Source organism: Apteryx mantelli, chromosome 3, assembly GCF_036417845.1.
Source record: "Apteryx mantelli isolate bAptMan1 chromosome 3, bAptMan1.hap1, whole genome shotgun sequence".
NCBI classification, from domain to species: Eukaryota; Metazoa; Chordata; class Aves; order Apterygiformes; family Apterygidae; genus Apteryx; species Apteryx mantelli.
The window spans coordinates 29553615-29571213 of NC_089980.1; the positions used below are offsets into that span (position 1 = coordinate 29553615).

General features: G+C 39.6%; 1 protein-coding gene across 2 annotated transcripts in view; it reads right to left on the reverse strand.

Moving 5' to 3' along the window:
- The window catches only part of RTN4 (reticulon 4), a 49735-nt gene that overhangs the window by 9562 nt on the left and 22574 nt on the right, over positions 1-17599 (reverse strand). For both annotated transcript variants that reach the window (XM_067293013.1, XM_067293012.1), the window contains 2 exons: positions 3940-4147; positions 1283-1421 (listed from right to left, as the gene is read on the reverse strand). In XM_067293013.1, the coding sequence (XP_067149114.1) occupies positions 1283-1421; positions 3940-4147 (347 nt within the window). The remainder of the gene's footprint in view (positions 1-1282; positions 1422-3939; positions 4148-17599) is intronic.

Here is a 17599-nt window from a genome sequence, read left to right on the forward strand (position 1 = left end):
GGCTCGTCCTGCGGGAGACTTGCACGGCAGCAGCTGCCACATTCACATCCACAGCGGCAGCAGCACAAACCCTGCGCTGTGAGAAGCACGAGCACAATGAGGAACTGGGTTCAGAAGCTGTGGGCAGCATTCACAGCTCTGCCTCCAATTTCCACGGCAAAATACAACAGAGGCTTTTACAGGAGCCTTCCTATTATATTGTAAGCTTCACTAAGCAGCCTTTCTCCCAGTCCCCACTACAACTCCAACAACTTTACTAAGCCCTTTCTAAATAAGAGATTTTCTGGAATATAAATGCAACTTCATTTCAAGATTAAATAAACTGAAAAAACAGCAGACAAGTTGAACTCAGTAAGCAATTACTCAAAAAACAAAGACAATAAGACTGAGAGAAGAGAATGTAATTGTCGCAGAACAAAACTGAAATATCTTGGACCTTCTCCCCCTCCCCCCCATTTCTTCACTGTTAATTTTGCTCTGCTACAACATTCAGTAAAGCATATTAAATACTACTTGAACATATTGAGATGCCAGTTAGTCAGTATTGCATGTTTTAGGCAAAGTAACTTGCAAAAAAACCAAGAAGAAACAGCTATTCACATCCAGATTTCCCTCCAAGACAGCAAACCAATGAACCCCTAGGACTGAAATAAAGTGTGAACCTTCCTAGCAAAATAAGGGGCATCATTCAGTCCCCATTCTTCCTCTTCATCAAAAGCAACCAGCAAAGAAGAGGGCATAAGAACTTCTGCTGTTTAAGGGAAGTAACTGTCGCCAGCCACTTACTAGTCTCAGTACAGAAAACAAAAACAAACCCAACAAACTGTGCCAATCTACCCTAAATACAGATTTTTAAGTGGAAGAGATGCATTGTGGTGGCACATTTCTTAGGGCCCTACTGAAGCAGTGTCTTGTTTTCTTAAAAGCCTTTTGCTTTTAAGCACCAGCAAGGAGGCGTACCAGCCAGCCTGGAGGCAGCCAGAGCTTATTTCAGTTTTCCATTCTAAAGTGCAAATAAAGTTATTCACACTATTACTGCATGCAGAACTTTACAGGGTTCTCTTAAACACATTAAGAAATGAATATACGCCTCAAAAGCCAAGGCCAAAATGCTCAGTACTTCCAACAGACAAAACTCAGTATTTATTTATACAGAGACAAAGATGTTATTGTTCATTCACATTTACAGTAAATAACAAGCTTTGCTAGCCTTCTAGGTTAGCAAGGAATATATTAAAACAGCAGCACAAGGCTCTAATCTCTACAGCTAAAGTAAACTTACCTTCAGAGAATCAACTAAATCATCAACTAGGAAGAGGCGTCTCAGCTCTTTGACTGTGCCATTAATGTGACCAAGCACAACATTACTATATTTCTGAATAAGCTCTTCAGACACAGCTACGTCAGATTCCAGGTAAGCCCTGAAAAGAGAAGGGGGGGGGGGGGAGAAAAAAAAAAAGTATGAAACCTCACTACAAAGTTCTGCCAAAACAACAGTATCACCACACAGTAAGCTGTTATAAAGAGAAAAACCTCACAGTATGAGGAGTGCTAAAAAGATAGAATAGACCTAGCCTAAGTTATTCTTAGGTGGCAAAAGTGAACCTCCAAAAGAGAAAAAATGCAACTTTTTAAAAGAAATAATATCATCTTTCATTCTCACTGCTATATTGTGCTACTCTATTTATCAAGTCACATGCAGAGTCTTATCTAGATCACGAAGAAAAAAAAAAAAGATGCACTGGCTAACATATGCTAGAGAGCACAGACTACAAGGCTTGCGAGCGGCCAAAACAGTGTCCAGCACCACTGACGCACACGCTGTTTGGCCTGCATAAGTCTCTTACTACTTCTCAGCACATACTGGCATCTATTACAGCAATAAGGTCAGTGTATTAAAAAAAAAAAAAAAAAAGAGAGAGAGAGAGAGAGAGAGAGAGAGAGAGAGAGAGAGAATATCATTCTATGGTTTTTGCTACTGTATTAGAAAAAAAGCCCTTAAGACAGTCGAATATTCTACCAGCTTATTCTATATTTCTCAGACAAACATAAAACGTCCTACAAGCTTGTTGGCTTTTTTAAATAGAAAAAATGCATAGTGGAGGCTTCTGCCTATATCCTTTAAGGGAAAGCTAAATACGGTGCTGTAATAAGTCCCGAAACACATTCAAATACTTTAAATGGCAACTGCGCAGGGCAGCCACTCCAAGGCTGCCTAGCGGTGTTCTGCTCTCCACACTTAGCCTGAACCAACCCACCCTTCTTAGCTCATCAGTCAGATATTCAGCATCTGAACCAAAAAGTAAACTGATCACATGGCTGCACAATTCACTGTCAAACTGAATTCACCTATCAACATCCTTCTTGCAGCTGAAGCTATACACGTGAAAGGTAAACAACAGGTATATTGGACAAGGATGTCTAGAACCTTCTTAGGAATATCAGTAGTCTTAGAAATAAAAGGTAGAACAAGTTTTGTTTGCTCTTCTTAAGACAGAACTTACTGGTCAACTTGGAAATGCTGTTTGGCTACTAAAGAGGGCTACTGGGTAGAGAGAGCAAACAAGATTTCAAGGGGGAATGCTTCACCCTAATAAGGAACAAAGGAGTGCCACAAAAAGCCTTGATGGTGAAAAATAGGAACTGAGTTTACAAAAGGTAGATATCTAACATTGCTATACTGAATGTCGTTGCCAATTGTTCAGATACATTCTCGTACCAGAACAAAAACTTGAAAGCAAATACTACTTTTCTCCAGAGTTTTGTCCTGCACCTGTTTTAGGTTGAGGTTGGCTTCTACTGGGTAAATGACCCACTACATACAGTCAGAGGGGAATGGAGGTAAACTTGAGAAACCCTTTTATTACTTTGACTCGTTGAAGATGAGAAAAAGAGAATAATTGGCAACATCACCAAATTAGTAAAAGAGTTGTTAATTGGGTGGAGGGGAGGGCAAAGTTTCTGTAAGGTGCAAGGGAAGTTGAGACTGAACCACATCACTCATTAGAAAGGGAGAGAAGCAAGTATGGGCAGTGTGGGACAGAGCTGCTACTGAAATAGGAAACACGCGCTCTTAGTAATTACTCTAACAGATTACTATGTTTTTATTGCTCTTAAAATGCAACTCTGCAATAGCAGGTACTACCGTACTCTACACAGGAAAGACTATGAATATCAAAGATACCCATATTCCCACATTGCAGGGAAATACATACACGGTATGCCTCAAGGACTTAGCTTATCTCTTAAAACAACTGAGGTTCTCAAAAAGACGAAGCTGTTGAATTTAGTATTTCAACCCTTCAACTTTCCTCAAAGTCCAAGTTTCCGGATTTCTTATTTGGGCAGGCTGCAATGAACCAGGATTCCAAATCTAAACAGCTGATTATAAGGCAGCTTTACACATGAAGAACATGGTTGTGCTCTTATACACCCAAAGGTAAATGTTAAAAATACTCTTAAAAAAATTCCCCAAAGAATCTTTTTGGACGTGGTTAAAGCATCCCCTGCTGCATTTATTCTCATTTTTGCTAAATAAACTGCACTGGAAGTTTATAATCTCATGGATGTTCTTCAAATTTTGCACACCATCTGTCACTGGTTCACATTTTGAAGGCTATAAAATTTTAAAATGTGCATATTATTCCATTACATTGAAGTACATAAGTTTTTTATGCAACTTGACTTCGTCTTGCCTTCCCAGGGAAATCCCCTGTACCAAGTCCTCAATGCATTTTGCTGAGCATTTTGTATGCCTATTGAGAAAAACTGAATAGGGGCGGGGGGGAGTAGTCATAGTCTGGATAACAGGTTTTTCAGTACAGAGGATGTTTACATTACTATGCAATATTATGGCATACATCATCAAATGCTTTTAATAAGACCAATAGTGCTGTTCCCCAAAGCAAAACGCTTTTTTATTAAAAAGAAAAACCTCACCTAAATGGATGGCCTTCATCAGACTTTTGGATCGCCTGGATAACTCCCTTGTATATCCTAAAGCTGATCGTCACAGACAGCAGGGCCAAGGCAATGTAAGCTGTCACACTCACGATGCTGAACACTGTTAATGAAAGCAGCAGGAACAAGCTGGCACCAAACACCACTCCTGTCTTCTTAATGTCTCGCCAGTAAAGGAGGTCAACAACTAAAAGTTAAAAAGATAAGATATTAGAACAAGATACCTCTTTCATCCATAGGACAACAGTAAATGTGATTCACCCGAATGCTGAGAGTTTTAAGAATAGAACTCGAGATTGCACTGTCAAACCAGAGCTGGAATTACAACTAAAAATAAGTGATTTTAGCACTGATTTTTCATTGCACTTCAGATTTTTAGGATTATTACTAGGATTACCTCAAATGCAATTGCTAAAATTTAAGAACGATTCTGCCCTAAAGCAACATCAAAATTAATCTCTTCAACTACTCTTTTCCACACTGGAACCACAGCAGTTTGTGCTTCACCTCATTTTATTCTTGTGGATTTTGCAGAAGTTGTTCACTGAAGAGATTGAATATGTTTCCCTTTTAGGATATGTAACATAAACCCTAAACCATGACACCTTTGCAGGTCCGATGGAGGCCTGGAGTTAGACACCAAGAGGGAATCATCTCACTGAATTTTCAATTAAGGCTAAATCTGCAGCACTACAGTGCAAAAATATTTCATTTGTAAACAAAGCTTATTTCTTTCTAAGTGATACTCATCAAGACACAAGCAAGGACATAGTATGATGCTATTTTTAGTATCATTCTCTAGAGTAAACCATACTCTTGCATAAGTCATAGGCAATGGCTTAGTATGTCCATTGCACTTTCACCTTTTCGAGGTGCTGTTGCATCAGGTTGATTACCTCTTTGGATTTACAATATCTGGCAAACAACATTCTCCACTGCTGAGCACATAACTGTGCAGGGGCATCTAGCCTGGTTCAGTTTTATATTTATTGTGAAATATTCAATAAAACTCACTCTTTAATGTTTTCTACTTCCACAGCTGATTAGATTTTTCACAAAAATAAATTCCTTTTCCACATCAAACCTGCTTAGTATTAGTGATAATGCAAGAGCTGTTAGATATAGAACTCAAGATAAATCACAGAAAAATTATTAGAATCACAAAGAAGTTACAAAAGCTTAGTAAGCCTACCTCATCCTAGCCATCACAGAAATCAACTGTAAAACAGCATATCACAATTCAGAGCAGATTCTTATTCTGAATGACTGTACAAGAAGCAATTTGAAAATAATATTTGACTATTAGTTCTTATAGGATGGAAATGTGAACACAATATTAAGTACTCATTAGTCATTGCAGAGCAAATCTGCATAATTCTTTTGTGGAGGTTTAACATGAAAATGCTACTGGTGCTATGATGCAATTCCACAGTGTTTCAGAAGCTCAGGTCCTTTCCTAGCTATTTCAGTAGGGAAACTGAACAGCAAGCACTGGAGACACAAGAACTCTAGTCTTAAACAGCCACTTTCATAATGCAAAATATTTTATTCAAATATTTAATTCAGGTTTTAAGTAGAAATTTTCAAAAACTCTACAGGTTACAGATTCATGAACACTTTAATTATCATAAACTAAAACTGCTGCTGAAACAGTCTCACTCTTCCACCACCGCTCAATCCTGTTCCCTTCCTTGATTCTCATATTTGGATGACTAATAGTGCAGCAAATACAATAAAAAACTAAGCAGTCAGAGCAGATTCCTGATGTAGTTCACCATGGGACTCCACAGACACGAGGGGTGAGACGAAGAGCAGCCAGCTAGAGGAGGCGACACCACTGCTCTCAGAAAACCATCAATTTAAAGGGCCTGTCAAATTGCAGCGCAACCCCTCCACTCCCAAGTGTTTCCACACACTCTGCTGACCTGTTATTGCTCTGGGTCTCTTCACGTTACATTGAAGCTGCATTTCTATTTTCCTCAACAAGCAAATGAAGCTCTAAGCCAAAGCAAGTACCACTCTTTAGAATTTATTAAAAACAAAAACAAAAACAAATGAAAGTAACCAAACTATAGTACAACTTCTTTTGCATGAACTGTAACCCCGAAATTTAAGGATGTTTTCTTTGGTTTCTCTGGCTTTGCTTCTGATTACAAAAGTGTCTACTAGTATCTTGGTAACAAATTATGTTAGCAAGTTCACTGTGTAAAAAAGGTGGTTATAGAGAAATCTGTGGGCTTGACCTATAAATGACTATAAACTGAAGACTCCTCTCAAGTTGAGCTTGAACATCCATAATACCTAGGTGCAATCTGCAAAAACAATCTTACCAAAAAAAGTTGGCAGATCTTTTGCTCCTAGATCTTGTAAGAATTATTCAAAAATCTCATTACTTTTTTTTTTCCCCAGACACTTAAATCACATTTATTTTAAATATTGCAATTTGAGCACCCAAGATTTGGGTGATGCTTCCACATCATGCAACACACTAAGAATTGCCCTACTCCTCTCCTTTTGCGGAGGGCATTACTTCTTTTAAGGAGATTCTCCCTCCTCTTTAACAAAGTTTTAAATCTGCACTGATAGTGGGTTCTCACCACTTTATAGGAAAATCACTTATTGCAAGTGGTAACACACTGTACCTGAACTCAGTTATAAGCAATATAAAGATAAAAATTCAGCTGTATGACAGTTTCCAAAATATGTGAAAGAAAGGCAAATTTCTGAAATTAAAGTATGCTACCAGTGCCAAAAGGTAACTATCTTCAGGTCTTTTGTTCTCAGTAATCAGTAACTGAAGTCACTAAGTTCGGAGCTCCCAGACCAAAGGTAAGCTGCACATAAACATTTTTCCTCACTTTGTCTCTACTCCCTTTGGACAACTACCAAAAAAGCCTCAGCATAGCTACACATATATCTTGTTTCATTGCAAATTCTTCAAAGAGAAATTCAGTGTTGTAAAAGTCACCAGAAAAACTGATTTGTAATTCTTAGTCCAGGAGAGTAAATGAGGCAATCGATTTACATTCTCTGACTGATCAAAAACAGGTGTTTACATTTCTGTCTAAAGTTAAAAAATATATATATATATTACTAGAACCAGCTTTCTGGCTTTAACTTGAATGCAACATATTCACAGCAAAAAAAAAAACAAAAAAAAAAAAACCCCACAACCAATTCTCAGGAATAGCACAGCAAAGCAGTATCTTTCCTTATGGAAAATGTCTTAGCTTAATTTTATACAATCTCATGCATTTAATGTAAGTATTCCAGGCCTATTCTAAAGCAAGAACAGCTGCCTACATTTGGTAAGCATGAACTGTCACTTGGCATATCTAAAAATAGTACTGCTAGCATCCGTGCCTTACATGCAGAACTCATCCAATTACATTTTACTTTTAAAGCAAGTGCCATGATAGGCAGTTTAATCACTGTATTTTCTGAAGTCTCTTCTTTCTCTCACAGCCATTTAAATTAAAGCTGAACAATTTCATATTGTTTTGTATGACAAAAACAAGTGCTTAAATATATTTAACCTGAAAAGCATCTTTTAAAAAATTTTGAATCAAATGACCCTTTTTTTTTTTTTGCAAAGGGAAATTAAAAGCCTCGAGATTTACAAGAGTTCTAAATTCATACGCATTAAATAAAATTAAAAAAAAAAAGAAAAAAAGAGCGAGAGAGACTAACCAATTTTGGCATCCATCTTGAGTTTGCTTGCATGCACCCCGCTCTTGCACAGCTGACTAGCTGGAGCCTTTTCACTTCCTGCTAGGGCACTCGGAGGTCAGCAGAGCTACGCAACTGCCTGCGAGCGAGCGAGCGAGCGAGCACCTCGCAGCCCCCAGCCAAGAGCCGCCCCCCGGGCAGCCCTCCCGACGCCGCGCCGCGGAGTCACGTTTGCGAGGGAACCGCGCTAGTGGCTACGCTGCAGCTAGCAGGTGAAAAAAACAACCAAAAGGACTGCAGCACCACATAAACACGATGTTAGTATGAAGAGAGAAGGAAGATGAAAATAACAGGAATGGCTTACAATTTACAAACATTATAACCATTTCCATGAACCATGCTCTAATCCAAAAGGTAGGCAAAAATTCTTTATGTTAGCTTCATTCAAATAACAGCAAAAATCGTTTAGAACCACAAATAAATACCTTTTCTGGGTCAATTTTAGAACGCACCGTGTTGTACTAAGTATCATAAATGAGGAGCTTTCAATGTACCTGTGGTGCAGAATATCAGCTGTCCCCATGGCTAGGAAGGTATTACTACCACACGGAGGTTAAATCGCTATTAATTCTCCCCACGGAGAACCCCTGGGGAGGGGCGAGAGGAGCCAGCCCAGCACCCTTCTTTCCCACACTGGCTTTACAAGACTCTGCAGAGCATCTGGGTCGCAAAGAGCTAAGGCTCAAACCTGCAGGCACCACGAGAAAACGGTGATTAATTTTGAGGACGACCAGAAAAGAAACGGGCCTGAAAGGAAAGCCCTCATTTCAGCTTCATTCAGAGTTTAATCGCAGGAAGGCAACGAGGCAGAACCGAAATGCTGGCGATGGAGCCGCAGGAACGCTCCCTTGAAAGCGCCTTCCAACCGCCGCACAGTCCAAGCGAGCTGTGTTATATCCAGGTAAACAAATCACAGCACATCCTTGATCTTACAGTCCTGCCAAGATTTGCCTGTATGCCCCAAGGAGCCTCATTTCAATGAAATTCCAGTCATACAACAGACAAGGTTTTAAACAAGTCTCATTAAGTGAACAAAGTCTTCCAAGCACAAACAGCATTAGCAGACTTGCTTTTAATGTTTTCAGGGCTTCCTACGTCATAGCAACAGCGTGACTTTTTTTAAAGCATGGCTTGACATAGCAAACATGAGGAGGAGCAGGTACAGACTGGGCCATAAAATTCCTGAGTCACTTTGCCCTGATCAGGTGTGTTGGAAGCTGGTTTGGTCCTCGACTGCAAGTCAGTAACAGCAAAACAAGCCTAGGCTGGTGAAACAGCATGGTTATATCACCACTGCACATGGTGCAAAGTATATGCAGCTGACTTCAACCAACAGAGGCTTCCCTGCCCTAGGGATCTCTGCTGCTTTGCAGCACCGGCGGGTCCAGTGGGACTGGCAGGCTTGTCTAACTGCACCCCAAAGGCCAGAAAACAAGTCTGGATCACATGTGCTTCATCTTGGCACATCTGCCCCAAATCCCCAGCAATAAAAATAATGCAGATTGCAAAAGTACATGCTAGAAAGAAAATGAAGTCCAGCACTACCAGGCTGTCCCAAAAAAGTGGAAAGCAAATACCATCTATTATCAGTGAGCCAATGTGGTAGTTCTGTCTCATTTCTACTTGTCCATATATATGCACACATGTGTGCACACACAAATACATGAACTGAGGAAACCATTCTAAAGCTGATTACTTACAATAAAGTTTTTAAAAAAATAGTGACTACAAAAGCCTGTGCAACTTTTTTCCACCATTTTACTAACCTGAAACAGAATTCAGAGTTGTTTTCAGTACATTATTTCAAAAAAAAATAAAAATAAAAATAAACCCAAAAACAAAAAACAAACAAACAAAAAGTGTTGTATAATCTTGGAATACAGATGTGGCATTCATCCTACCATTACCATTATTCAGCATAAAAACAGAAGTCAAATCTGATTATTCACAGACATAATTGGGGGGGGAGGGGAGAAAATCAATTTTAGATCATCTGTTATTGATTACTCCATGGGGGCCTGACTAGGTACTGCTTCAACACTTTAGAACATGCTATAAATGTAGGTCATGCCATCTCCAGGGTAAATGTATTTCATTCTGCTTACCTAACTGACTGATACCACATATAGAGATTTTTACCACTTCTACAATATTGCTTTCTCAACTAGCATGGCTGTAGCAGAGAAAACATGCAGACCAAAATTAAGTTCAGGACGACTTTAATTAGAAAGTATTGCTTCAAGCAGAAAAATCTAACTACAAACCATACTTTTGGCTCTTCTCTAGTTTTAGATTTAATTCTAAAAATTTTAAGTTCATTTTTGAGCAAGGAAAGAGACACAGAATTATGTTGTAATATTTGCTTCTATATTTACTTTGGGGCACGATGAGTAGCGTAATCAGTCCCTGAACTTTACCCATCATTTTCCAGGCCCCCAGAGCCTGATACAACAAAGGAAGAAAATATGACACCTGGCTTCTTCATCTCTTTATAAAGAAATGCTCTCAAAAACCATACTAGAACAGGCTTCAAAAGGAGAGGAACCATACTGTTCTGCTTCCTCAGAATACTTTTGCTTGCTCTGCTTCAATTTTTTTTTCTAGGCCCTAGGTCTACAAAGTTACATTACAATTAAACCTCAAGACAGCTGGGGACTTCCTTGGAGGGAGAAGGGAGAAACGGGTACTAAAATAGCTTCATCTGCTTGAGAGAACGCCCCTATATGAGAACAGGGGGCTGGGGGAAGAGGAATTTAAGCCACCGCTAGTTATACCAGCACAAAATATACACATAGGGCGGGTTCAGGTAAGCTTTGCTCGTTTGATACCATGTCCATTACACGCTAGTCGTGCCTACATTTTGCAACGAACCCAGGTTTGCAGAATCAAAGTTACTGGCCTCCAAGCTAGTGCTAGACACCCAAGAAAGTCACAGCAGTATGGCCCTGCACTGACTGCCGCACCTGTGCTCCTTTGGGTCCTAAAGCAGCATCTCCACACAGCACTGCTCTCCTCCGTGTAGCCATAACGACACGGGCTGCACTGATTTGGATATTCCCGTAACTGCCCTCCTAAGCAGTACGGGCATGTCCATGATGGGCAATGCATTACTTTTAGTCTGAGAGAGACTCCATTAGCCTCAGGGCCTCAAATTCCAGGCTAGAAAATGTCTGCTTTCAGCTGCGGTGAGGGACAGACCATTGCTAATCCTGCTCAGGGGGTTTCAAAAGAAAACCTGAAAATGGGGCCTGAATACCCAAAGGTAACTTGCCTTTTGATTTTTACAGAAATCTTCCATCTCCATCCTCCTTTTTTTTAAGTTCATGAATTGGCCCTGCCATACAGCGCGCTGCACACTGCAAACAGTCACACGTTAAGAACATTCTACTAAACACTGCAGGAGAATTTTTCCTAATATTTCCTAATAGAGCTCTTTAATGAAAGCTTAGAACTTGAAAATCTGTCTTCCAAACAAAGATTTTTTCCACTCTAGCACTTTTTTGCTACATATACAGGTCCTTTATGGATTTTACAGGACTTTATGGATTCTAGACAACCACCAATTTTGTCCAAAAGGAAAAAAATAGAAATTTGAAACAAGTTATAAAAAGGAGGAAAGCTTCGGAAGTGTGAGTACCAAGTGTGACAGGACCCCTTTAAGAAGTTATTTAAGTATCCAGAGATGATTAAAATTTTTTTAAAGCTTGTCTTGTTGATAAACTTTGAAGATTACGTATTCAAGTAAGGCTTAAACTCTTACACACTGAGTACTAATAATGCTCCCCAGAGATTTAAAATGGTGATCTCCCATTGGCGCTTTCAGGGACAAAGGTCAGAGCCACACTAATTTAAGGCTAGCTACTTATTTACCTAAAACAATTTTTTATTATGCCCGTAAATTCTGGAAGTTAGACACAGTTTTATCTACAATCCAACAGAATTATGAAAAATCCTAGGCAAAAAAACATTTTTAAGGGTAGAAAAGAAAAAGTCTGCCATATTTGCATCCAATTTCTTCTCATAAAATTAACGAAGCTACATGAAATGCAGACACTAAATTATCTTTGGAGTTAATGATTAGTATTATTAAATTATTAATAATTTAGGTATTTCAATGGAACATCAACTAAATTCAGATTACACTAATATTTGTGCAGCAAAACATGCTGTTCTTTAATATGCTCCGTAGGACTGAAAAAGATCTGCAGACTGTCATGCAAGCTATTTTATCTGTATAATTTATTCTTCTGCATTGCTCAGATTTACCCATTTTAACCTCCAGCTTTTGCAGTTTTTCCACGCAGTACAAGCAGATCTTACAGCTTTAGTGACATTCCGCAATCAAACACACACAAGTACCATTTGCTAAAAACAAACCGCAGCATCTTTAGCTTAAAAAAGGAAGGGAAAAAAGGTGAAAGAAAGAACAAATACCCTTATCCTTCCAACTGCTCGGCTGACTGTCCATCTCTCCACAACCGATCTACCCTCCAGCTGTGAGTATCAATTATGCATACCAATAGGACAGCTGCAAGAGGAGAAATCTACGGGCTGGGCTGGGAAACATGGGCTTCCCCGCGGCGCTCTGCAGTGGGCTGCGCTGCACTGGTGCGGCAGGCACCGGTCAGCTGACAGCGCCGGGGTGTGGAGCGCCACTGACGCAGTGCCAGCCGTAACCAGGCTGCTAACGCTCCAGCATGAAATCGCAAACACAACCTCCTTAGCAGCGCAGCCATTTGCTTCCTACCGGCTCCATGCAGAACCAAAAGGATGCCAGGCAGGGAAAGAAACTACCAGCACAAAGGTGGGCAGCTTTCCCTGCAAGGCACCTACGGTGCATTTGAAACGCCAGTGCGGCAAGGCTCAGCGCAGGCTAACAGAAGCTGACCAGCCATAAGCTGCTTTTCACAACAGTGTGAAGCTAGAAGTAGTAATTCATCAGATGAGCTTTAAACAGATTGCTTCTCAAACCAGGGTTAAAACACAATCCGCAAAATACAGGCTCTTTCCTCACTTCTGTTTTTGTTACGCAAATGTCCGCCTGCCTGTGCGACTAACAGAGACATCTTTGTAACTCATTTCTTGTCAACAATACACCTCTCCCCCCCCCCAAAAAAAAATCTTGAACAAAAATAGAATAGGACCCTTTCTATGGCTATAATAAAAGTAAGAGGCTTGTGATGAATACAAGAAGCCTCTGTGCCAGTATCCTTAGCCCTCATGACCTGCTCAGACATATTTATTCATCTTAATGCAGCAGAGCTTGAGAACAGTTACCTCACCCTCTAATTCCCACAACCAAACGCCTCCCCTTTTTTGTTTAAATTAGCATCCTATGTTGTCAGCTACCAGAATTACAGATTTGAGGGCATTTTTTTCCATTTTCATTTAAATAAAACAACCCACAATATACATATGTATTGTACAGACATAAAGCAAGCCTAAACTGGAATCTCATAATCTGAAAGAGGAGCTTAGAAAAAGGTGTTGTCATTCTATTTTCCACCCCCTTCAAAAATGTACGATTTCTAGTCTGGAATCACTCTTTAACATTTGGGGCTGACAACGAAAGGCTAAAAACCTCCCCAGCATTGCTCTAAAACCTGTTACATATTTGACATACCATGTTCTAAACAACTAGAAAAAGGCAAGCACATGCTTCCGTGAAAATACTGCAGAATGGCTGGGATGGAGATTCCAATTCAGTTTTTAAATAGTCAGCTTCACTTTTCATTACCACAGGCAGTCTTAAATGGAGAAAGATTACCACAAAGTTACCTGAAAGCCCAGTATCCATCTGTTACTTCAACTGCTGCATACATTTAAGGCCTCCTTTCACAGCAGGACTTGGCAACATATTTTTAATGGATATAAAGATGTGCATTTCATTCACTATTTCAACAGACAAATCAAAAGATATACTACAGGAGGGAAATGGATACAACAGTATATTCAAACAGTATAGTGCAATTGTTCGAGTTTTCTTGCACTATATTAAGAAAAGTACAAAACGTCTCAAAAATCTGCTTCGGTCTTTGAGCTGAAATTCTCAAGATTAGTGAGAAAGCACCAAACCTTGTGTTCCCCCCCTGCCCTTCCGTTCCATGGCTTCAGCTGGGAAAAAAAAAAAAAGAAAGAAAAGGAAAAAAAAAAAAAGGAAGAAAATACCTGTAAAAAGCTGGCTTGTACAAATATGAGTCACCTCCCCACACTCACCAAATTCTGCTCAAAACTCTTGATTGGATTAATTCCCCAAAGATTATATTTAGTATCCCATTTAAAATATTTTGCTATTACATAAGAGCTAACCACCAAAATAATCCGTCTTACACATAAGGCTGCACTTCAGTTGCTGGTCCACACAACTGCTTTCAAGTACCAATGGTAATAATATATAGTAGCTTTTTTCATTTGTCATTACATTAATTAAAAGCTTCAGAAAGCTATTTCCACTAGTTGACAAATTCCTAAAAGTACACAAAGTCTCTCCATTGCTTCTTGATATTCTTTATATTACATACTTAAAATAGTACATTTATGCAAATACACATTTTTGCTGTAGCCATAGTAAATCAGCAGTAGCCCGAGCACCGACAAACACATGGCCAAGTCGTACGCTTTTGTGAAAGGGCTGCGCTACACTTGAGAACGGCTGTATTACAAGTCCCTATCCTCTGCTCTCAAAGAAGCCATGAACTCCCTGCGCAGAAGTTTCTCCCTGTCCTTAAGATTCTTGTCTTTACTCTTTGCATATGCAACATTCATTCCTACCGCTCCATACAAGCGATACCTAGAAAGAAAAGTGCATCCCTCTGTATTCACGTACCTTACTGCAGGAGAGACACACCCATGTAATGCTATTCTACATGTAAACTCCCTTAGCACGGACACTGTGTCAACAAACTTCTGTATAAGCTTTACTGTTTCATTAGGGAAATTACATGCATGTTTCTGCACCAACATTTAAACCAAAACTTCCCAACCAACACACTGCCACGTAACAGACAACTAAAACAGATGCAGTTGAGTTCTGAGCCTGTTCCCCTGCTGGAGGCCCCTACACCCTTGCAGCCATGCATGCTCTTCAAAGAGCTCCTTACCCACAGTGCAGCCACCAAACCACCCTGAAGAGCTGGACTGACAACAGCATTTTTGCATTGAAAAGAATTCCCGACTTCTTGCACAGGAGAATATTTCATGTTACTACCTAACACTGCTCTCACCTGAAGGCTCATTCAACGCTGGCCACTGTGCTTCTGGGAAAGTTGGTTACTTACCATAAGCCCTCCTTTTTCTCTGTAATTCTACCACTCCGCAATTAACTTTCAAAAGGCCTGGCTCTGTTAGCAGTCTTAACTAGACTAGCCTTTGCCTCTCAACAGGTGGGACCTGAAGAACTCTAATGAAATGCAGTGGCTCTAGTCTGAAGAATTTCTTTCCTTAAGGGAAGTTTCACTCAAGGTTTTTCTCCTACTTCCTCCTACTCTTTCGCCAGATTCTCCACCCCAGAACAGAAGTCTCCATTTATCATTTACCTGGTAGAATAAAAAAAAAGACCTGAACAACCAAGCTATGTAGGAACACAAACAGGTGAAATTAAATCAAGATTTTATGTTGAATTAAATGATACTTTTCAAATAAACTGCTCTTGAAGGAAACTTCAGAGGAACTCCAGGGGTTTCCCCCACCCCGTGGTGGGGGGGAACACTTCCCTGCTGCTGAATTGCCCTCTGTATTTAACTGTAATACAAATACTGAAATTAATAGGAATGAACCAAACAGACAGTGCTAGTGTTACACAGCATTTCTAACTTCTTTCAAGCTTCATATAATTGTTATGACCTGGTTTGCAGTTACAGAATTACAAGAACTACTTTATTTGTGCCCCCGTGATTTGGGAGTAAAGCTTCATCATTATTTGCACTCAAGCCACACTCTTGCAGTGCCTTTGTACTTGGACTTGACCTTTGGATTTTACCCCTCTAGAAGGGCTGAGAAAAGTAAGGTATTACTACCGGAGCTGTACTTCCGTAACTGAATTACAGAATGCCCTACAGCATGTAGGGAACGAGATCCATAAGCCTGTAAGATTTAATTTGAAGAGCAAACTCCAGCACATTCAGCAACAAATGTCTGCAAAGCCCGATCTTCAGAAGCATCATGAATCAAGCAAGGGTTTCCTATGAAATTGCCTACCCTAATATTCAAGATTTCAAAGCCATTTTTAACCAACGTAACGTTTAGCATGAATGTACTGGGGAACTTCTGCTCCCATTGCGGTTACACTCTGTTAGACAGGCTTCTGTCATGGTCAAAGGTTTAGATTTGGGGGATTTCTAAAACATACTTTCTGTTTCTAACTTGCTAACATAAAATCCTCCAAGCCCCAGATACCATTAAAACGAAAAAATTTTTTTGAAGGAAATACTATTAAAACAAAAAGATTTTTTGAAGGAAAGCATGGTTTTATAGCCTATTTGAGAGTATTAATGAGCTGTATCCAGAAATAAGGCACTACCAGTGAAGGAAGTCTGTACAACAGAAGTGCCAAGATATGCATTAGATATATTTAGTTTTCAACTCTGAGAATATTAAAGTGAACTTCAGCAGTTAGGAATTTTTTAAAACCTTGGATGCAAGCCTTTGAAGGAAATATTGTACTTAAGTTATAGTTCATAGTACAGTTCTAGTGGTACAGCCACTAGATGGCACAGCCACTAGATGGCACCAAAGCCCTTTTTTAGGAATACATCTTAAAGCACCACAGGCATACCTCGTTTTATCGCACTTCACACATATTGCCCCCCCCCCTTTTTTTTTTAAACAAACTGAAGGTTTGTGGCATGTGCTCACTTTCTGTCCCTGTGTCACATTTTGTGTATTGTTTTTTTAGACATAATGCTACTGCACACTTAATAGACTACAGTATAGTATAAACATAACTTTTATATGCACTGGGAAACCAAAAAATTCGTGTGACTCACTTTATTGTGATACTCGCTTTATGGCGGTGGTCTGGAACCGAACCCACAATATCTCTGAGCTATGCCTGTACCTACAGTCAGGGCTGCAGCACTGTAGTTTCTTTTACACAGCCTCGCCAGGAAAAGCCCCAAAGGGCCCAGGGCCTGCCCTTGCTGCTGTTCGGCAGCATCCGAACAATACGCAAATATCCACTGAAATGAATCTTGATACACTGTTTTTATGAAGATCAGAAATACATAAAGTCTGGTCAGCATGAGAGTGAAGTGGCAAGGTTATCTATTTAGCAAGCTAAACACAGCATGCATTGAGAAATTAAAATATATATATCACTTAGGGTTTACTCTAACAGTGCTCCTTGCTGTTTAAGGTTTTTATACATGAGAGTTTTAGTTGGTGGAATTTTTTTGTTGTTGTTGGGTTTTTTTTGTTTCTTTAAACAAGCAGAGGGATTTCTTTATAGTTAACTAAGGCTACAGTTCTGAATTGGTTATATACAATATACTTTTTTTAAAAAAAAATCTGCAGTCATGAAATATAAGGTCCCTATGGCAAATACAGCTGGCTACCCAGTTCCACCAGTGAGGCCATTCAAAGCTTTAAGTTGGCTTTATCAGTGGTGGAGTTTCACAAAAATTCTGCAGAGTTGTAAGAGCTCCAGTTAGTTTGCTGCAGTCCACTGGCACTGTCAGAAGTATTATTTTATAGATATACACAGATATGCTGGCACTTAGGTTAGCTTTCAACAAAAAACATTGGTAAGTAAATAATCAAGAATATGAATTCAGGTATACCAGTAAGATAGTTCAGCTAAATGTTTTACCACGTATCAGTCATAAGCCAACTAACTTTCAGAACAGCTTGAGGCACAGTTCCATCTGCTTCAGTTACATTGACGGGATGATAGAAAAATAGCACAGTAATACTA